This window comes from Epinephelus fuscoguttatus, linkage group LG5 (assembly GCF_011397635.1).
Source record: "Epinephelus fuscoguttatus linkage group LG5, E.fuscoguttatus.final_Chr_v1".
Lineage (NCBI taxonomy): Eukaryota > Metazoa > Chordata > Actinopteri > Perciformes > Serranidae > Epinephelus > Epinephelus fuscoguttatus.
Window position 1 is genome coordinate 41,704,228 of NC_064756.1, and position 23,707 is coordinate 41,727,934.

The window sequence follows — 23,707 nt, forward strand, 5'->3', positions numbered from 1 at the left end:
TTTCAAATTTATTGATAGTTTAAGGTTGAAGTGATAATGATGTTGGTTTGTAACTGGGCAAAGATAATTAAAGCAGTAAAGGTAGAATCATGGTCTTGTTGTACGGTGAATCCACACTGTATTATACTTAGTCAATGATAGAGATTAGCAGAATATTTAATCTGGACATAAAAATCTGACATTATCTGGTCTTAAAGTAAGCTCAATGTGGCTGTCTGAAACCTAAAGGTATCTTGAGATGTTCTGTGTGAAGTACAACACATTGTCAAGACACTCAGTAAATGTTCTGTCGAGGAAAGACGTGCTCTTAATGCTTACCGGCTTTTGGCTCTGTGTGTTTGTGCAGCCAAAGGAATATTTCAGAAGGCTGGAGGAATCAGGACTGAGTTTCTAAACTGCTTTTGTGTACAGGTGATGCCATCCAGCACTAACCACTACAGCATCCACGCAGTGAGCCAGAGCGGAGGAGGCACCAGATGAAGAACAGTTTGAAAGCAAAAGTCAAAAATCATCACAGAAAAAAAGATGACAGTCCGTGAGTGGTGTAAAGCCTGACCTGCTATGGAGATCCCTCTAAATGTAACTGGTGTCCTTGTGTAGAGATTTGTTGGTTTAGATTTTCTTTTCTTTTTTCTTTTTCTTTTTTTTCTTTTTTCAATTTATTTTCTTAAATTGTGATTGTTGTTTTTGTCTTGGACGTAAAATCAATAATGAGAAATTATTTTTAAGCATTAAGTTTGGATTATTTTATGTGTGCGTTTGTTTCTTTTGATCCGCACGTAACAGAAGCAATGTACATGTCACTCACCTTTTTGTGTGTCTGCTGAGACACTGTGGTTATTTGTATTTTTATCTTTGAGTGATTGAAAGATTGTCAGACACATATAAAGACATCTGAAGTGAACCAACATAGCTCAGTGGAGACAGTTTTGGTTCATGTATCAAAACAATACAATATAAACCAAGAACACCTAGTAGCTTTGGCTCTTGCAATGTGGTCACTAACTATTTTTGGCAATAAGAGGACTACAATATTTTCACGGTCCTGTTTTATAAATGTTTTATTGTCTGGAGGGGGAAAAAAAATAGAAAAAGCTGTCCTTGTAGTTCTATGTCAGACTGAATTGTTTATCTGTAACTGTGTTCCAGTCATATATCAGGCATAAAGTGGTTTAGAGAGGGAAAGACATATTTTTTTGATGGTTGAATGGGCGACAAAGCCACAACACGCTGGATGGGAGGACATCAACTGTCTCAACAGAGTCCCATCTATTGCACAACGCCAGAGGAAAAGATAACCCCATGACAGATCATGCACTGCTGGTTCGCTCCGTACATGCTATCTGCTTTCCAACTGTGGCTAATTTGATACCAGCATATTTTGTCCATGTGATGAGCTATAGTGTGCACAATTAGACAAAGACGTCACAAACACCTGTGGATCTGCACTCTGTGACACACAGCTGAAAAGCTTGTCTCTTCTGCATCACTGCAACTCTGGAGCTCTGTAGCACGAAAAAGAAATCAATCCAAAGCACACTTGATAGTTTTGGGAAGACTAGACGAATCAGTTGTGTCCTCATATTTCACAAAGATGTTTGATATACTGTAATTGTCTTTACATGTCTGGTGTCAAACAAAAGGCAATATTGCAAGTTTCATTTTTTGGCAACTTGTGTTTCTTACAAGGAGGAAGACGTGCAGCAGAGGCGTGTTGCTTATTACCTCAGTCCTATGTGTTTTGTAATGATGACCAGAGAACTTATTTGAGAATGAAAATCGAAAAATATAACAGGCTGACAAAGTGAAGTTGTTGCACTGTTATCCGAGGTAAGGCTGAGAGCAGATTTAATTTGCACATTATTTGGTCAGTCTCTGAAGTGGACTCTTATTGAAGAAGACTTTTATTTATAACTTAGTTTTGGTCAGCCTAACTTGAAACATTTATTTACTGTTTTTAAATGTTGACAGTTGCCTGCATACCACTGGTTGATCCACCATTACTGAATACACAAATTTTCATACAAGCATTATGAAAATAAAAATGTAAAGAAAAATAGGAATGTTATCTATAATTTAATGTAAATAGGAATTTGCTATAACTAAAGAATCGGTCTTTCTTTAAAGTTTTGAAATGATTAATGAATTATTAAATGTATGCTGTTTTATTCCCTTCTGTGCTAAAACAGATATTTTAGAAATTACTTTTACAAAACATGGGAAGCTGAATGCTGGACTGTTTCTAAAATGAGGACTTCAAGTAATAATCACAAAAAAAAAGAAAAGAAAAGAAAAGAAAAGAAAAGAAAAGAGGAAATGTGTATGTCATTAATTAAAAAGAAACATATGTTCCCTCGTATGATTTACATTTCTAAGAAGGATTTGTATCAATATTTTTTGTGGCTGTTAATGATTATATAACAATAATAATATGATGTACTGTATATCCATTGAGTTTTCTCTTAATTCCTTGTCATCCTCAACAATAATCTTCAGTTGATCATTAATATATTTCAATAATATATACAAAAGAAAATCCAATGACCTTATATAGGAGTGCTGTCTTTGATACCAGTGTAGTGGTCTATACACAGATTTGTTAACCTTTAAAACTGTCACTCCCTTTGTCTCTCCTCTCACTCTTTCTCCTAGTAACTAGTGATAGATGTTCTGTAGTTGCAATAGATACTATTAGCTTGTACTCATTAGATGATGTAGGACCTGTAAGGATAGAACTTTCTAATTTTTTCCATCTGGGGAAAAAAAGCTGACATTGTTTTCACTTGTATTTTGATTTTTCTGTTGACTTTCTGTTCTGTGCTGCTCTCACGTGGTTTCAGCAAACCAAAGCTCTCACTGAAAACATTTGAAGAAAGATTTGCTGTAAGTTGTTCTTTTAAACAAGGCATTAAATGGATCCCCACCCTTGAATGTTATAAAAACAGGGGGTTTGCCATACTACCTTAAATGCTAATGCTAGATATGCAAAACACTTTGATTTGTTATGATTTGACAAAGTTAAAGAGCAGTAGGGGTTTTATTACACTGATGAAACAGATAAATTATTTTTATATAGCTACAACAGATTGATGATAATAACAGTAATAACAATAATGACTATTATAAATATCATTAATGTGAACTCTGTTTTAATATTTCTATTCTTGAAATATCCCATGATACTACTTTTTAAGACTGTTTTTTTACTTGTTCAGTATTTGTAAATTTTAGTTTAACTCACCCAAAATGATTTATTTTTTACTCTTGAATCATGAAAACAGCTCATACTTTAATCATTATTATAATGTCAATCACTGAAGCAGCTGGTTGTCTAGTATCCTGCTCATTAATGCACATCTCATCTGAGATACCTATAGCCTTAAGAACTTGCAATAACTTTCTTTCCTGGAATTTGGTGACCTGAATAGAAACAGTTGCTATGGGAATGAGGTAAACCTGTCCGCCACATGTCTACCTGAGTTGTTTCGAAATATATCTGTTAGTATGTCAAGTTATGGCTTTGCACTTTTGTCAAACAATGTTCACACTGAACATGAAATTTCACATGGGGAAATTTTGTACAAAGTCAATTGCAAAGACACGCATAGATGCAAATTTGGACCAGTTGATGCAAATGTGAAATGTAAGCTATTCGCGCGCGCGCGTGTGTGTGTGTGTGTGTGTGTGTGTGTGTGTGCAGGTGCCGTAAATGTGTGTGACACTGTGTTGAGAAAATCTATCAGTGTTGAGTAGAGAGTCTCCAGATGTTAATGAGAATTAGAAATGGAGGATAGATTAATTGTCGCTGTTTGTGGCCACCCAGAGAGGAATTTGTGAATCCTAGAGTAGTGAAGGAATGGCCCGCCTCACTGTGCCTTACTGTGCCTTTTATTGGCTTACCCTGACATCCTTACCCTATCCTTAACCAATCCCACTTGTTTTTTTGCCTAAACCTAACCAATCCAAACAACAAAGGCAACAAGTATTAGCCAAACATATGGAAAGCAGGAAAGGTTATTCCTTTGCTAGTATTCACAAATTTGCCACCCAGAGCTCACTTAACACTAGTACTTTACAGAGACAGAACAAAAACAAGAGGGCTCGGAGATTAGTGAGCAAAGCCAGAGAATATTGTGTGCCCTGAAAATATGTTTTTGTGACTTGTGTCAGATATGTTGTTGAGTTGCTTCTTAGCAGTATGCTCTGAGTAATACATGTCAGTCTTTTGTTCTAGACAGTAAACAGGGAAGGAGTGAAGCAGTAATGCTCTGCCATAGACAGTACGAAAAATGATAAAGAATGTTGTCATCTTGGTTCATGTTGATTCAAAGCACAGAGCCTCCATGTTTACAGCGTTCATGTGACTTAGCTATCGGTTGCACCTTACCACGAACCAAATTAGCCGTTAGCTGCCTTCGCACAACCATTAGCACAACTGTTAAGGCAGAATATTTACCAGTTGCAAAATTCTTCTTCTTCAAAAAAAAAAAACACTCCAGCCGCTGTATTCGCAAGAGTACAATTTGCTTTGTGTTCGATGTGAACACAATATAAGAGCAATGCCAGAGACAGTCGGTGGACACAGTGCATCCTACAAATTATGTTCACTTATGCCACTTATTTGAAAAGCAAAGTATGCATTTGGGGCACATATAATGCCAGACTAGGGTAATCAAATCAATTTTATTTAACAGCTGAAATCACAAAAGACATTGGTCTCAGAAGGCAGCACAGCAGTATCACAAATTTCTGTGGGAACAATAAATCACTTGTATAAGTTGGAGACGACAAACACAACTCATTTAGGGTAAGGGGAACATCATGGTTGGGGTTAAAACTGCTACTTCATTAAGGCCAGGGGACCTTTGTCATTATAACTGCAATAATAATCACTTGGTTAAGGTCAAGGAATGATCATGGTCAGCGTAAACTGTAATAAAATAGGTCCAGCCTATGTGACAACTTGGGTTGTTGCCCACTGCCTGTAATAACTGATGTGCCTGGTGCGTATCATGCTGCTGTGAAAACTTCGTCCTTATTTTTCCCACTACAGTAGCACTTAGTGCTTTGCTTGAAATCCTAAGATACAACAAACCATGAAATTAAAAGCTCAAAGTGTAGTGAGAAGCATCTATATATATTCATGCAGGGTATGTTTCTTTACTTGTCACTGCTTGATATGAATATCACAATGCTTCCTTCTTTAGCATTTAACACTGCCACAAAATGTAATGGAACATAGTGTCATGTGAACATAATTCATAGGACAGGTTTGTACAAAAGCACGCTACAGAACCCTGAGTAGCATTTGAAGAAATCATAATGTACCAATAATGGACATGCCATATCACAAGTGTCATGCTCTTCCTTTAAAGCAGCACACTTATTGTGTTGTTACATGCCTCAGTTGAGTTGATGAGTGGTGGGCTGGTCCTCTTCCTCTATAGCATACCTCATGTTATACCCTTGGTTTGGAACATATCACAGCAGTACAGCACTGTACCTTTATTGACAATTATTTGTTAGCAAAAATCTTCCACATGTGCAGCAATCTGTCGTAACATTAAAACCACTTACTCAGAATGAGCATGGACTTGCCAGTATCCCATAGGTCCTGGGTCCATTCCTCAACTGGTCAGAGCCAAGTCCAATGTACGGTAGGGCCTCCTTTGGTGTCCTCTGGTGTTTGCTACCAGGGCGGTGGAGGCTGAGCCTTTGAGCCCTGTGGGTTGTGAGGTGGGGCCTCTTTAAATTGGATTTGTGCTGGTACTTCCAACAGACACTTGATCGGATTGGGGTCTGGGGATTTCGGAAGACAGGGCCTTAAGCTCGGTGTCATATTCCCTGGGCCATTCCTGAACAATTCTTGCGGTGTGGCATGGTGCGTTGTTTTGCTGTGGTGGGCCACTGCCATCAGGGAACGCCATTACCATGAGGGGGTGTACATGGTCTGCAGCAGTGTTTGGGTGGGTGGTTAGGGCAAGTGGTATAAATGCCAGGATTCAAGGCTTCCCAACAGAACACTGCATTGTAATAAGATGATCAGTCAGTACGTTTACATGCACAGTTAAGACGAACCACAGTTAAAGCTCGACTAGGCCATTTAATTGGACGACTATACTTGTCCCACTATACAAGCACAGCAGGGGAATCGATTTATTGAATGAAGTATGTCCAACTCTGCCACAATAGGTGGCGATATGCCCCCTTTCAGTTTGTTAGTGTTGAACCTTCTTCCGGTTGACCTGTTACTTCACAGACCAAACAATTGACAACCAAGTTAGCTACAGATAGCTAGTGGCAAACTGGTACCATGGTGAACAACTTTACAGCTCTGCACATTTCGTCCACACAAAAATGCGCAGCTCTGGATGTAGACTTCACCATATTGTTACAGGCTTCTTCTTCTGGTATGCATTTATTGCTTTAAACTCGCGGATCATAGCACGGGGCAGAAACTGTGGAGCATGCACAAAGTGCTTAGGCCAGTGTGGGTCCAATTGACTGTATACATGCAGGAGTAATTTGACTCCCAATTGCATTATCTAGGTGTATTTGTCCGACTTTGAGAAATTCAATTTAGTACAATTTCAGTTGGACTAAAACACCGTTTTTAGTCGGACTAAGACAATAAATCAGTTTTCTCTAATGTCATGTAAACATACTGAGTGTTCACTTCACCTGTCAGTGGTTTTAACGTTGTGGCTGATTGGTGTATGCAGAATCTATGTATATGTATGTAAACTGAATCTGTACCTACCTAAGCTAATTTGATTAAAGTATGAGCTGTTTCCCATTTCAAAGTAGCTGATCCAGTTTCCCATTTTCTTATGCAGTACACCTTCATCGCTTCAGATTGTTTTGATTTGATCTCATAGCTGGCACTTTAAGGTAGCATGGCTCTGTTGTTGCTGTACTTTAATATTGACAACAGTTTACAGCTGATGAATGTTACACATCTTGCTAGACAAGTTCATCATTGGTTAATTGTTGACTAGGAAAAAAAAAGAGAGAAGAAAAAAACACAACATATGACCTGGAAGGTTTTTGGAATATATATATATATTGTGAGTGTACTACTGTATCCACTTAAACTTGAATTTTGAGGCAAGTGCTAGGTAATGGCCAACTGCACATCTCGTCACTGTAACATAGCTCATGTCTGCTGGTGGGGATAGTCATGTATACGTGGATCAAAGGGTTAGCTTCATGCACAGCCAGCACTCACAGCAACCATCTTCCCATGAAGCAAATGAAATGAAAACAAAAGTAGGAGGTATTATAATAATTTTGTGTAGAGTTGTGCCAACAGTGGCACAACTCTACACTGACTTGAAGGTTTTATGTTTTTAGAAGTGATGCAGCCATTAGTTTCTCATCATGTAGCAGTAGAAGCTTGACCTTTATATGGAGGTATCTGATTGCCTTGCCCATTCCTACCACTTGCCCACTTTTTAATGTTAACAGACTTTTTACCATGATAGCTGACTGAATGGACTGTCTGAAAACATCTTTCAGGTCTTCTTGTATGGCTTGCTCAAGCCCTGTTGTAAAAAAAAAAGAAACAAAAAAAAAAAAGAAATACAGAAGAATAGACAAAAACGTGGATGGGGGTCTCTCACATCCCTGATGTGGAAAGTATAATTTTATATTTGTATTTTCAAATAATAATAATAAAAGATGTTTGTGAAAGGATTCCATCCTCTACTCTGGTCCAGAAATCAATGTGTTTGTCTAAAAAAATGAAATAAAGCTGTTTTCAATCAGTTCAAGTAATGTTTTTACTGCTGACCAACATGAAATCAACAGAAACATCGAACTTGGATGCCTTTATTCATATTCATGAAATTCATGTGGAAATGCAACACATGTACATGAAACATCATAATCAATTAATCATTTGCAGGACTCAGTGGACAAGCAGGGAAACTTAAGGGAAGAGATTAACATTCAACCCCAGAGACCATCTTTAAACAGAGACAGAGGTCACCTGTTGTCATCTGACTGCAACTCCACACTTGGGTCATGTTATGACAGCTGAGCCAGCTTCAGCTGCTGATGAAGACCGGGATATGCTTTTGAAAGCTTTAAAAAAAAGCCTGTAGTGGACCTTTTGTTAAGTGTTTTGTCAAATTAAATCATCACTGTGAAGTTACACTGCCATCTATCCTTAAATTTAGACTAATTTATATAGCTTCTTTATTACATAGTCAGAGGCACAAGAGGGAACTCCTCTATGATGACATGAAAATGGTGCTCAAATATTTTTTGAAAGAAGATTCTGTAAAGTAAAGAACATTTGCCTGATATGAGACAGAACTGTCAACTTGTTACACTTCGTTTCCATCTTCAGTCTGACATTGCGTCCACTCTGACTTTATTAAGCAGGAAGGGGGATTTGATTTTCCCTAACCAGTCACTAGAGTCCAACATTTTCACCTCATGGTGCGTGCACACTATACACGACTAAACACAACCAGAAATTTGCACTCATTAATTGTGTATTGGAAGCAATTGATTCACTGCACAAAGCACCCTGGGATACCTGCGATGCAGACCAAGCTGGCGGTGTGTGACAAGAGGGCATGACATTTTGAAAAATTCAAACAGTGCTCACATCAAGACAGCAATTAAGCTGCAAACCACAAGTGACCAGCGGTGCAGGGCGGACACGAGTTTAGGCGTATCGTACCGTAAAGTGGTCATGCACTGTGAGTCTGTCATTTTAAGCCCACACTCATGCATAGCCATACCTACATACTTGTTTTGCAGGGGTTTTAAAACAAACTGAATCAGTGGTAGAGAAAATTGAGGAGGTGTTGATTTTTACAAGCCTCAAAGGCAGCCTCTATCTTGTTTATAGCGCTTGCTATTGTTGGTATTACTCCTCAGTGCTTGACAACAGTATTATTCCTGCTCATGGTGCTGATTATCTAATTTTCATTTACCCCACCCCACCAGATATTGGATTCAATTAAATGGAGAAACCGCAATTGGGTAGGTGAATTTAAAGGTCTGGACCCAGGCTATAATGTTATAGAGGCAGTGGGTGTAATTCCTTGTTTACTGATAATGAAATAATTAGTTTATGATCTCAACATAACCCAGACTGTCCTCTAAACATATATACTTACATACAACTGATAACATGTTGTTGTGGCAAATCATCCCCAACTTGGGCCAGGAATAAGGTCTGGAACTCCAGGTCAAGCTCCCGAACAATCTCTTATATACCCTAGAACACTCACAGTCTCTAAACTAATTGCAGACCTGTAAATGCTTAAATCACGTTAGGTGATTTAACTTTTTTGAAATAAAGCATAAGGTGTGATCTCATGGTGTCACACCTGCTCTCTCTAGTTTTAGGTAGTGTCATGCATACTGTGGCTGTCCACTTGTCCATTTGGGGAATTTCACAGTTTTTCCTGTACTTTACACCTGTATCTTTTGCCCTGCTCTAAACACCTTAATTCTGGGCCTTTTCCAAACTGCATTTTTTTTTTAAGTTTTCATTTACACCATAAAGACATAACTCAAACGTTTGAGTTAACACTGGGTTTGATGTCTATAATGGTTAAACAGCTTCACTCTTCTTTCTAACTTTAATTATTAATACCATTAAGGTTCATAAAAACCACACCAGTGCTATTGGTAATAGTTTTTTTTTTTTTACAGCATACTGCAGCCTTGAATGGAGGAACATATTCAGAGAATAACAGTTGTGTTGTGTAGTGATGTTTACAAAAAAACAAAAGCAAGACCATCTCTGGCACATATTACTGATTCTTAATAATAGATATGTCAAAGTCCTAAGGTTTTATAATGATCACTGTACATTATGTCAAGATTAAAACACAACAAAGCTTGGTCTATGGTGATTAAAACACAATTATGTTTGTTTATTTGTTTGTTTTTTAAAAAAGAGCAAAATCTCAAAGAGGAAAATCTCATATAGGGAGGGCGCATCGGTAACAAGAATTGAAGGTGGAGTCAGAGATTCTATGGAGAAAGACTGGTGATATTTGCTGTGGAGTTCAGCACATTACAGTAGCTTTGGCAGATTTACTGTCCCTCTTGTTCCCACTGCCTTTCTCTTTATACTTCCATGGCCTTTCACCTGTACACAAGCACAAAAGCTCCCTGTTACTGATTGGCTGGAATGGTGTTGTGTGGCTTGGTTCAAGCCACTTTGATTGGATGCAACTGCAGCAAAACTCTGCAGCATGTTTGTAACAAAGAGTTATGCAAGAATAGCAGAATTAATCCTGTCTGATTGTTCCCATCGTTTACATCAACAGTCTCAGCCATCTGAAACTCTCCTCAGACTTCCACTAACTCAAACCAACAGACTCAAATACTCCTTTATATCCTCTGCCATCTCCCTGCTAAACTTTACAAGAAAAAGGTAGTTCTTTGCAAATGGTTTAACTTGTTAGTGTTTTATCTTTAACTTTTTTCTTTTTATTTGACTGACATTTTTTGCAGTGTATTCATGTTAAAGATGTTTTCTTTTCAGTCTTAGTATGTAGTTTATGTGTCCTTTGTTTTATATATGCTCAATGTATGCATCCCACTGCTGCACAACCAATTACACCACTGGGAACAAATAAAGTTATTTATTGATAGATTGAATCAATGTGCTGCTTACAGCTCTACAATGAAATAAGATTTTACCCATTTTAAATATAATTAAAGGCTCTAAGTGTGCTTATATCACGACAAACTTCCCTCCAATTAAAAAAAAACCCGCATTTGGTCTTTGTAAACGGAAATGATGTAGGTGTTTATTTGCACATAGCGCTGTGAAGTGAGATTCGATCACAAGTGGTCACTCAAGACGCATGTGGAGATGCACTCTAATGCCAGGTGTGAACAGCCATACTTAGGGCTGTCCACTTGTGCTTGGATCACTCAGATTGCATGTTCATATCAGGTGTAAACAGGCTCATAAGTCTAAAGCTAAAAAAACATAAATGCTTGTTGGGTCTTAAGCCAAGAATGTCATGAAACAAGGCAGATATTTTCAGACATTCTTCAAGACATTTGTGTAAAAAATACCTGACTACAGTACAGTTACAGTACCTCTTTGTAGAACTGCACCATGGACAAAATGCAGGCAAGCAAACCAGTCCTCCCTGCCTAGAGAAAGGTCAAGCACTTGTTTTAAGGTTGTTTGTGTCTGACTCGAACACTGATGACTGTATTGTGTGTTGTGCAAAAGATTTCCACTACAAGCAACTAGTGTCCTTTGTGCACTTGTGTCAGAATGAGGTTGATGGTTAGATTGGAAGCTGGCTCACAGCCAATGTAGCTTTTACACAGGGCATCAGCTGACTGAGGAGAACCAATTAAAAAAGGTTGAAAAATGGTGCAGGGAGACTCTTGAGAACTCATTTAGTGAGGTTTTGTGCTCTCCAGTGTGCATTTAAAGCATGCTGCTTCAGTCCTGTAGCTGTGGAAGGCTAAAATATAACCGGGGCTCTGAGTGTCCCCACACTCCTTCAACCAGCCTTGGGCCTGTCTCTGAGCTCTTAGTGATGAACAATTAGTTTTCTTCTTCTGCCATGCTTTTCACAAAGTTGTCACCAGTCTACAAAGTAATAGTGAATGAAATAACAAAGAGTGTTTGTTTCATTCAAACAATAGTTAAAAGAGACAAATATGAAGGCAATCTGCAACATAATGTTAGTTAGATAGCTCAGTGGTGCTCGGTGAGCTGGCAGTAGATGCACTTCCTTTTGTGTGGTGATAATAATAATACTTTATTTATATAACATTTTTCAAATAACAGTTACAAAGTACTGTACAATGAAACTAAACACATTTAAAACACAATGAGAATAAAATAAATAACATGTCATAAAATGGCCACAAAGTAAAAGATAAAATAAGGAAGGCCAAAACTAAAATCAAGATAATAAATGGGAAATGCAATCAATAACATAGCAATAAAATAGACGGAGTCTTCTGATAAAATCAGGATGTGAATAAAGTACATTTTGTAAATGTAATCTGGAGCCAGGCCATGAAGAGCCTTAGAAGCAATCAATAAGATTTTAAACTCCTAAAACAAACGGGAGCCAATGTAAAGAGGCTAAAAGTGGTGTTATGTGGTCATACTTTTTGGTTTGGGTTAAAAGCCTTGCAGCTGAGTTGTGAACAATCTGAAGTCGTTGCAAGATTTTTTGATTAAGACAGGAATAAAGGCTGTTGCAATAATCAAGACGCGAAGATATAACAGCATGTTTGAGGTGACAAAAGCATGATTGGACAAACTTATTGACATGTTGTTCAATACATAAATTACTATTAAGTATGACACCAAGATTTCTTGCAGCAGGCTTTATGTGTTTTGACAGGTAACCAGTAGATGGCAGTATTTGTCTTGTGATATGCTGTGACCCAATTAGAAGAATTTCTGTTTTATTAGGTATGGTTGGCAGGTGTAATTCGGTAGAAAGAAAATAGTTTCTACATGAAACCGCTCACAACAAGGTATGTGAATTATATCTTTCTGGAAAGAGACACTGATGTTGAGTTCTTCAAATGTATTTTTTTGGCACTTTGAGCACCACAATCAAGTTCCATTATGATGGACAGCAGACATCTCTACAGCTGATATCTCCAGCACTCTGAAACTCACACCAAAACACTCTAAACTGATAAATAGCACTACAGGTAAAAGGAAACCAGTAAGGGTGGGCAGTACCAAAATATCAATACTGTCGATACTACATTTTCATTCCGAAGATCAATCCCAGTGTCAATAGGATCAGTACCAAAAAGGGATAATTTTCTCTCTTCTATGTCATACCTATTTGTATTTCAAGAGTAAAACTGTACAAACAATGTTTTGTTGTTGTGAACACATCTAATGCATGTCCTCTTTGCTTCTCCGCTGCTTTTGTGTTGTCTGCACTCAAACACTTTACGTCAGACCCAGCAGCAACTTCTTTCACTTTCACCCAATGTCACCATTAGGAGGACGGTAAGCCCCAGCCTTCCCATTTACTTCTGGGGACTGACAAGAACCCTCAATCTAAAGCATTTGGCCATTTATGGTCATAGTTTTAGACATGCAGGTAACATTATGAAACAGTCACAGTTGCAACAAAACATCTTGGTTAGGTTTTGAAAAAAATGGTTTGGTACGGTTAGCTATCGTTGGTAATTCTGTTCAGAAACACTTTTTGTTATACTGAGTGAAAGAGTCCTTCCATCCTGAGAGTAGTCAATACATAATGTGTTCAGAAAAAGGAACGAAAAAAATCCGACCTCTGTGGCAGCTGCAGGCCTGTAAAAACTGTGACCAATCCCTGCCTTTCGCTGCGAGTGGAAAGAACCAATCAGATGCCTTCATGTCTCGTCTTGCCCTAGTCTGGGGCCGTTTAGTGGCTGTTTTGGTAAGGAGTTGGAACTAGGGCGAGAGAGACAGGATCCGGAATTCGATGGATGTGCCTTTCCGTCAAAATAAAAGCACCAAACTAATAAAAATGTGGTGAAACTTTTTAATTTAAAGAATATAATTTACAAGAAAAGCCCCAAGCCATTAAGTTAACCTTTTTCTTTTATTATAAATTGATGGTGCGCCAGAATTTAAAATTTTACTTTGGTGAACACTCTTACTTTGGTGAACTTGGTGAATTCCGGACCCGCTCTCTAGACCGGAACCAGAATCCAGACAAAATTCAGAGTGAATGGAAACCAGGCTCTTCCCTGTACGTGAAGAGCCTGTTGACGCGAGACTATCCTGCCCACGCCCCCCTCCTCCCTGCGTGCACTCATCACGTGTCACTGTTGCCAGAAATATTCAGCACACTCCTCAGCAGAAATACGGAGTTAGCAGGAGAATAAGCTTGCTGAACAATGGCAGAGAAAACGCAGCCAAAAGTACCACTTCCAGCGTTACTTGTAACGGCTTGCCCCACTAAACAGGCTAAGAAAAGAAAGTCAGAGGCAGAAAAGGCTGCGACGAAAAAGGCTTTGGATAAAGTGAGAGGACAAACCATACTCAACATCGGTGCAGCTTTTGAAAGGTGGAGACAACTGAGGGAGCTGATGGGCCTGAAATGTGATGCAGAGGTTGTTGTCTTTCTGTTGGACAGGTAAGTATTTGTTTTGCTCCCGGGGGATTTATTATTTTCATGAAATATGTAACGTTAGCCAACTTAGCTACTTTTGTAGCTTGTATTAGCCCAATGCTAACATTAGCTTCTCTGTCGGTGTACTGCAGGATGCGCTTTCAAGTTTGTGGGGGTGTGGCTTTGGACAGAACACTGACGGGAGGGGGAGGAGGGGGGTGGAGCTTAGAGGAGGTGCCACTTTCAAATCTTGCTAGCTCTCCAACATTACCAACTATAGCTTTAAAATAAGTACATTTCTTACAAAGGTAACTTAATGTATCTCATGACATACATCATGTGAAATTATTGACGTGACAAGTATCATGTGACAAACATAGACATGTTGTTATTGGCGGCTGTGGTACAGAGGTAGAGCTAGGTCATCCACCAATCCTAAGATCAGTGCTTCGATCCCGGCCTCCTTCAGTCTGCATGTCGAAGTATCCTTGAGCAAGATACTGAACCCCAAATTGCTCCCAATGGCTGTTCCATCAGTGTGTGAGTGTGTTAAAAACTGAGTAGCAGGTGGCACCTTGTATGGTAGCCTCGGCTATACAAATGCAGGTCCATTTGTTAAAATAACTACAGACTTAGTTTCACACATACACCAATCTTGTGGATGAAAGCCCAGTGCTTGTTTGGCCCATTCAACTTTCTCACTCTTTATACTACATCTGCAGACTTCCTCATTTGCTCTCATAATTATTACTATGGCCACTAGAGGTCACCACCTTCAAAAAAACATAAATATGGCTTGTATTTTCTGTTTGTAATAGAGGACTGCAATGGGATTAGGATTCCCAACACAGATCTCTTGGGAACACATGATTTCATCGCTGCCATGGGTGAAAGTGGGTGATCAAACAAAACAAACAAAAAAAAACAAAACATGCCAGTCCTAAAGATTAATTAACATTAACTATGGAGACATCAACAAGTGAAGTGGAAAAGATAACAAAGCCAGACATCACAAGAGAGAAGCAAGGCAAGTCAGACATTTGAAAGGAACTTCTCAGGAATATTGCACACAATAAAAATGCTAAATTCCCAGAGACACCAGAATAACTGTAATTATGAATGTAATCATGCATTAGAACATATTTACAATCAGGAGACTTGTTTTTGTTTTGGTAAAAATACATTTTATTAGCATGTGCACATCAGAATGAAAGTGTGAAAAGTCTTTGGCACTTAGACCCCTTCGAGATGGTGTGCTTTAAGGAGGGTGATGGATCCTAGTCAAATAGGGAACCCCCCCGGGGTCTAGACACTGGTGGTGGTAGAAGTGCTGAAGAAGAGATGGGGAGGAGATGAGGAGAAGATGGAGTGCTGATGATCTGGATGAGTAGAGGAATGAGTCTTTGTTGTGCTTGTTCTGGACTCAGTGGCTGGAGGTGAACAGGGTGGAGGAGGGTGTTACGATTCTGCCTAGAATGACAGCTGACAGCAGCAGGAGAGAGCAGATTTAAAATTTTGCAGTAGCATCCTGATTGGCAAAGTTTGATTGGATAGCTAGAAGAGTGAACACCCATAGTCAGCTGAATAGAGGAAGCAGTGGAGTGGGAGGGAAAGAATTGGTGAATGACTGAGCACAAGAAAAGTCTTCCTGATTGAACTTACGCTGAGCTTCATTTCTCTACTTATTGTTAACAGGTACTCATATCTTTTTCTTACCAAAGAAAGCGGGTGGGAGAAGACTCAATCTATTGATGATCAATCTATTGTGTGGGCATGTATGGTCAGAATGCTTGTGGTTGCCGGCAGGAGCTGACATACACCCTGCGGGACTAGGTAACACAGTCCATGGGAGCGGTCAGTAATGTTCAGAAATCAACTGGGAGCTGGCTGGAGCCGGATGAGAAAAGCAGTCCTGCGCAGGGCTCTGGTTTTTAACGATGCCCTGTGGTTGTATTTTTGAGGAGGACAGTCTTGTGGGAAATATGTTTTTGACTGGGACAAGACTACTATAATGAATGTTACTGTGTGTATGCACAATAAAATGCTGTTTCTTAACTAGTCTTTACTTCAATAACTTGTTTCCTGCAACATAACATTTCTTCTTTCATCCACCTTTTCCACCAAATTAGCTCTGGTTCTTGAACCATTTCCATTCAGGATTCTGGAACCAGCCCACTTTTCCACCAGTTTTGCACAGAACCATTGTAATCGAGGATGTGTCATTAACAAAGGGCACTAAACAATGCACAGCACAAGTAAACAGTAACAAAATTGTGTGTTACATTGATCATATGCAAATTTTTGTTCTCTTATTACAGATATTTGTTTTTACCCAAAAGCTAGCATGTGGCAAATGAAACCAGTGCATGCGCTTTTTTTCCAGTGATTTCTCACTTGAGTTCCCCATTGTTGCCCCTCCATCCTCTCTTTCCAACCTGTAGAATATGACACACCACTGATGTCATCACTGTTGCACTTCAGGTCAAGAAAAAACAGTTATTTTTTGGTTCCAGCTGAGGACCAACTTTTCAGGTTCTGAATTTTTAATTTAGTTTTAGTCGAAATGCTCTGAACGGTTCAAAATTAGGTGCAGGAACTGGAACAAAACCAGTTCCATGTTGTTGGAAAGGGATATCAGACCATGCACATACAATGGTGCATGAAGTAGTTTTCAAAATATTCCCATATCTGATGAAACTACTTCAAACAAACTGCTGCTGTATTGTTTCAGTCTCTAATAGGAAATGGATGATTTTTTTTTTTTTTTTTTTTAATAATGTATCTCGTGCTTACATATACAAGTGACAAACACCAGGCCCAGATGTGGCTCGATCACGCTGATGACCCTCTGCCCTGCTTCCTGCGAGAGAAAGAACAGCAGCAAAAGACAGGGACAACTAGTGGAGCGGAGGAGTCGTCACAGCAGTCACGTTTCACTGTTTCATCATTACTATTACCGTTTACCTTGGCACACGCATGCATTTTAATAAAACATGCGCGCAAAATAGTAATAAAACGCATGCGTTTATAAAACCTTATGGTATATGGTGTTTTCGGGAAAGACAATAAATCCACTTCCCCTGCCATTCTTTCAGCTGAGCTAATGCTGCATTTGTTTTGTACTCGGAAGTCAGAAATCGGAAGTGGGAATGACGTTACCTCTAAGTTGACAACAGTTTTTGCGTTCTAGTTGGATGGTGGACAAGTCGGAAAAAACACGGACGTTACCGTTTTACCGTTGGGCTAGCCGTAGCCACTGTAAGCAATATCAGTTGATAACACATACAGACAGCATAGCAACATGCCCACAAATAAAAATTTAATAGTACTATGGGTGTGGCTGACCTAATGTAAAACAAATAAGATAGAATTGCTATAAACAGTACTTTAGTTTTCTCACTATGTATGTGACCAGCAGCCATCATAAATTCGTAAGTCGGGGTTGATGCGGTTGCTCCAAGTTTCCGACCTCAGGGTGGAATTTCTGACCTTTGAGTACAAAATGAACGCAGCATAAGGCTGATGGTGTGCGTTCAGCTGAGCCAAGGCATGCGCCACAGGAAGTACTTTCTCGTGCGCACAAGATACTTAAGAAAAAAAAAAAAAAAAAAAAAAAGAAAAATCATCCATGTCCCTTTAGGGGCTCTGAACTACCGTACATATCAAAGTGTTCTTTTTCTTTTTTCACTTCATTTAAGTATTTATAACAGTTATGTGGACGTTCAGCACTAAATACCATAGTGGGTAAATTACTACCACCAATGTTCTCTAAAATATGAAGCCACCTACCACTAAATCTCAGGTTATGTAGGTAGGTTCCATCATAAAAATATTGAGCTGAGTTTCTACTGGTTATGTCTCCAGGAATGACTGTGTAGTTGTTTTTCAAGGAAAATGTCTAACATCTCTCAGTGTAGTCACATGCTATTTAGGATAAACTATTGAGTAATTGTTAGTTTATGTATTTTTCCAGAACAATTTCCAGCCTTTTTCATTGGTTGCAACATCTTGTAGTTGTGGACATATTATTAGGTATTACTCTTTTAATTTCAAACATGTGTTCAGCAGTAATCAGCCAATTTTAATTCATGTAATAATATAATTTAATTCAGTCCAGGAGTGGACTCACCCAACACCCTCTTTTATCTGCAAGGGTTCTGTTAAACCTTTTATACTCACCGTTCCTCCTTCTTTACTTTAACATGAAGAAGTGTATAATATGCACCAAAAAGATCTTAAGTTCTCAGAAATCTGTGAACATAGTCCTGAAATATTTTAATCAACTCCTTCTCCTTGCTGCAGCAGTCTCCATTAACTGATTGCAGGTCCTGACTGTCTGCAGCAAACCTTACGCTGTGGGCCTCGACGCTGGAGCAATTACACCCCCACCTCCCCCCATTAGCTCTCCCCTTTCTACCTGCACCATGGAGTATTTACGAAGGGATATTTAACATTGTCCTGTGAGGCTTCCCAATCATCCCGTTACACACACACACTCCAATCAGCCTCGTGTTAACACCTGACACTACCTGCTATTAACAAAGCACACTAATTATGGGTCCCAATCAGCCAGCACAGGCGTGAGCTCTCCACAGACTGCTGAGGCTTTGCTAAACTATGAACAGGTACTCATAGAGGAGATGTGGTCTGTGTGTTCTTTAGTTTTCATTCTTGGTAAGAAAAAATAATACACATTTTTGCTCACTTAAATGTCTTAACAAAAGACAGAAAACTTAAGTTGCAGCCTGATAACTGAAGTTCAAATCCAGTTTGATGAACACAAATAAATGTGTTCACCAAAAACCAAGGTTAGGGCATAACTGAATACAAGTAACCAAGTTATGTATGTATGTTACAGTTAAAGTTTAAATTGGTGGTGTTCTGAATACAGTTACTGTCTTTAAAAATAGATTGATTTAGAGGATTACATTATTTGTTTGTTTTATTTGCTCTAATACTGTGTCCTAACTGAACGGAAGGTGAGGGAGTGTCAGTCTGATGGCATTATTTTCTACAGGAATGTTCCAGCTGGCCCAGAGCAATACAGTGCTGCCATTTTGAACTGAACTTTTGGCGGATGTCCTGTTTCCAGTGTTGGTAATGGGTTACAAAAGTAACAATTGAATTGTAAAGTGTTACAACAGTAATGCATTACAGTAATATATTAGGTTTCAGCAGTAGTCAAAAGTAATATAACGCATTAACAACAGGATTTTGGGTAATCCTATTACATTTACAATGTTATGTAATACTTTACCACCCAAAATAGTCTGATTATTGTTTTCATTTTTCATTTATCCACATCGCTCCACACCGCCAGTGAACCAACAGAAAAAATATCCCCTGAATGTTATTGTTATTTTCATATAATTATATACTACATTATAGGCCAAGAAGGGTGCAGTTCAGGCACATCTGACAATGTGTGTTATCATGTTCAGTGTGTTTCCATTAATACACTGTCTACAACATATCTCATTCTGCTTTTGCGTCCTAAGGCTGCTAGAAAGCAGCAGGGATAAGGAGCTGACCACCGGTTTGTTGTTTCCTTGTCACGATGATCAACACATCTGAGTGATGTTAGTATGTGTTGGATATGTTTCCATTCACATCCCCTACAACTGCAGAGCAACACTGGCACACAGTTCCGTTCTTACGCAGAACTCTCTCTCCAGTGCTGTTGCGCTCATAGTCCACAAATATTTATCCATATCTCATAATTGTCAGACTTTGATCCTCTGCCTGACCCTCCCTGTGTCCAAGGCTATTGATTTATTTAAAAAGGTCTAGGCTGTTTAATTGTTCTATATCATCATGGTATTATTCATATAACCAGGGGGATTTTAATACAAAGTGGTAACCACTGTATGTAAATGCAGATTACCTGCTGTAAAACAACAACGCCGGTCAGCCAAACTTCCGCTACACCGGCTGCGCTCCGCCTGCGCTGACAGTAGACCTGGGGCTCTAGTTTCCTGGCGCGGCGCAGGGTGGCGAACCCCGCGCAGAGCTAGTTTCGAGCAGCGCAACCCGAGGCGTGCTCAGTTTGGTAGTTTGGCAGACCGAGGTGCGCTGAGATGGGTGGGGGGGGAGGTGTCGACAGATCCAGCTTGGCGCAGTGACAGTTTCGTGCCAAAAGGCTTCGCCATAGGTGCCCTAAAAGCTCGCCAGCTGAAACCAGGTCTACTGTCAGCACAGGCGGAGCACAGCCGGTGTAGCGGAAGTTTGGCTGACCGGCGGACAGTGCGCACACATCACCAAAACCTCACAGGCAGGTTTCCAGAATGTCAGGCACATTAACAATGCAATAAATAGCCACAAAAACCACTATTCAATGCAACTATCTGCAATCAGCACATAAATGTATCTCTATATCGACTGTCCCGTCACATCTGATGTCAGATCAAAGGGGATTGGCACGTTTGGCATGTTTGGCACGCGTAATGGAAACCCAACCTGATTTGATTAACACAGCTGCGAACTAATGAGTTCACATCCCTCTCAGCCAACCACAAACAGCCACAGCATCAGATAGGGAGTATATATTCAGCATCTGTCATCTTAGAAAAGTCAAAAGAAAAGAAACAGAGTGAGACTGCGAGAGACAGAGAGAGTGCGCGCACACACGAAAGAAACGCAACATTGATTTACAATTGTGGTGACCTCCTCCCAGGCTACCTTTGCATCATCAGCCCGTGGAGGTCTGCTCGCAGTTCCGTATATTCGGACACTGCGAGCTTGGACCTCCCGGACCAAAACATCAGTTTCCTCCTGGGAGAAGTTTGGCCGTCTGACACTGCTGCTCTCTTCTGCTATGGCGAATTGAGTAAACTCTCATTAGACCTTTGCACGGCACATTTAAGGGCGAGGAGAGGGGCTCATTTGATTGGTGTGATGTGTGTAAAACCCACTCCACGCCTTCCTTCCTCCCTCTTTCCGACTTGCGCAGGTGGGAGGGACGGAGGTGGGAAAGAGGAGTAGCTGCGGCAGGCGCACGGTGTGCCTAACTTGCAAAATCCGCCTGGCCACACCCAGTTGGCGAAGTGCAGGTGCGCTGCGCCCCCGCCTCGCCCAGTCTGTGAAACTATAGCCCCTGGTTTCAGCTGGCGAGCTTTTAGCACACCTTCAGCGAAGCCTTTTGGCACGAAACTGTCACTGCGCCAAGCTGAATCTGTCAACACCTCCCCCTGCTGCAACGCCACACCCATCTCAGAGCACCTCGGTCTGCCAAACTACCAAACTGAGCGTGCCTCGGGTTGCGCTGCCTGAAACTAGCTCTGCGTGGGGCTCGCCACCCTGCGCCGCGCCGCGCCGCACCGCGTCGGGAAACTAGAGGCCTATGTATGCTATTATTATATGTATATGTTATTTATATTATTGTTTATCAATACAGTCCATCTGGTGCTTGTTTTGTTGATGTTTTTCACCATCTCATCACTACTACAAATGCAGCTGCAGCCAGTATCTCACTATCACTCTCCTTATTCATATTTTAAGAAGCTGTAAATGATATTCAAAAAAATAAGCCTGGAAAGCTACAAATCAGAACAGAAGGACAGGAAGTTGTTGCTTAGAGATGATACACCAACTCATCTAGTTGCATTGGTATGAACAGGCAGGTTTTTAGAAAATGGCGCATTGCAGGTAGTTGCCTGTCTCAGCTCGTCTCATTGCAAATCTTTCAGCAGCTTGTGATGCCCAGCAGCATGAGTGCTCTGCAGAGCCAGTGTCCAAAGTCTACATGCCACCTCTGTCAGTGTAGAGATTTCATAGATCTCCATCCGTGTGTCTGACACGGCTCTACCTGCCTCTCCTATTTGTCCCTCTAAATCTAGTGCTCCTCTTTGATCTTCTCAGGCCACAGTGAGCTCACAGAGGATCAACTGCTTCAGATCAGGCATACTGAAGGTCTGATGGTGTTAGCAGAATTAATCTGGAAACCTAGACAGAGAAGACCATTAATCATCCAAAAATGATAGTCCTATGTATATGGACATATTAACTAAACAATCATTTTGAAACAACCCAAAATTGAGAATTGTACTGGGTATTTACCATTATTCAAACAAACTTGAATAAGTATGTTTGTAAGTAGCTTGGTAAGTTCAGTTTGTTCAGTCTGATAACCTCACCAGAAAACTGGAAATAAATGAGGTAGAGGAGAGCTTAACTGATCTGACACTGAAATTATACCTGACATTATACCTACTTTAAAAAAAAAGTAACCAGTTACTTTACAGCATTACTCCCTGAGAAAAGTAACTCAAGCACTTTTAAAGTACTTTTGAGTATTCTACATTTCCTATTGGGCAATGGACCACAGGGCGCTAAGCCTCCATTTTTTTGTCTCCAAAATTAAAGTTACGGACCACTTGCCCTTCACTGAGATCCAATTCTCCCATCACAGCTGTCACTTTGACCAGTAGAAACACACAACGATCTGCTGCCGTAGACTACTGTATGACAACAACACCCCAGCATTTTTAATATTTCCTCTAGGGATGTTACCACACAGAGTAAAAGGGGGAAATGATGGTGTGAAACAGCAGAGGCACTTTGTCAACCCGCTGAGTTAACGTTACTGTCATTAGCATCAAGCTCGCAAACAATGGTACATCCTCACGGTCAGACATACAGTAATAACATTAACAAATAGCGGCGGGGCTTTTACTCACCACAACTGCAGAGGCTCCCAGCTTCATTTGAAACAAACTACATTATAGACGGTCTGTTATTTATTAATCCCTCTGTGTGTTTATATATTTACTTTTTATCCGCTCCGTTGTCTTTGTAAAGTTAACATATCGCACCGTCATTTCAAACTCAACACTTGTTTCAAATTAAAAGCCCCTTATAACCTCGGCTAGAGAATCCCTCCATTTTCTAAATAGGCTTTTATTCTGAAACATTTGTCAGTACTTCCTGTTGAAGATACAGTAGCTTGACAGTTTACGTGTGGCGCTTGAAATGTAGCTCCTGCCATCTGCTGACGCTTTTAGGTGACTACAACAACATGTCGGCTGGCACATGAACAGACACACGGTTCTGACTCAAACAATATTGAAATAAAAATAGGACAAGAATAACCCGCTGACATCACACATTTTGACAGGATCAATGCTACTGATAGCTCATCCTGAGTGGGTAGTGCCAACTGTTATAAACTGTGTGGAACAAGTTAATTATTTTGCGCACTCAAGTTAATAATGTTCAAAAAAGATAACAACTTGTAAGCACAAGACAATTAACTTGTTACCAGACACTGGTTCTCACAAAAAAAAAAAAAAGATATCACTCTTCAGGACTTTATGAGGTCTGTAAAATTAAGTGCATCAAGTGTTTTTGGAAAGGAATATTTTAACTGTAAATTTTCAATGCTTTGAGCACCATAAATTCAGTTCTATTAACCAATAAAAACCTACACATAAGGTTTTCAGGTTTGATTTATAAAATCTCACATAGAATCAATGATCCAGTGTTGTGTTTACAATCTAACAGTCAAGAGCAGTGAATAATACTAAAATTTATAAACTGACACAGACAGGCTACAGTAGGTACACAGAGCACATTTTAACAGAATACTGTCCATCATCTGTCAGACACATCCACATTTATCAGTCCACCCA

At 39.8% G+C, this 23,707-nt stretch overlaps 1 protein-coding gene across 9 annotated transcripts in view; it reads left to right on the forward strand.

Moving 5' to 3' along the window:
- The window catches only part of LOC125889095 (RNA-binding protein Musashi homolog 2-like), a 482,288-nt gene extending 474,369 nt beyond the window's left edge, over positions 1-7,919 (forward strand). For all 9 annotated transcript variants that reach the window (XM_049576805.1, XM_049576804.1, XM_049576810.1 and 6 more), the window contains one exon: positions 412-7,919. Coding sequence is in view for 5 of the 9 variants with exons in the window: in XM_049576804.1 (XP_049432761.1) it covers positions 412-480 (69 nt within the window). In the remaining 4 variants the exon portion in view is untranslated. The remainder of the gene's footprint in view (positions 1-411) is intronic.
- The last annotated feature ends 15,788 nt before the right edge of the window (positions 7,920-23,707 follow it).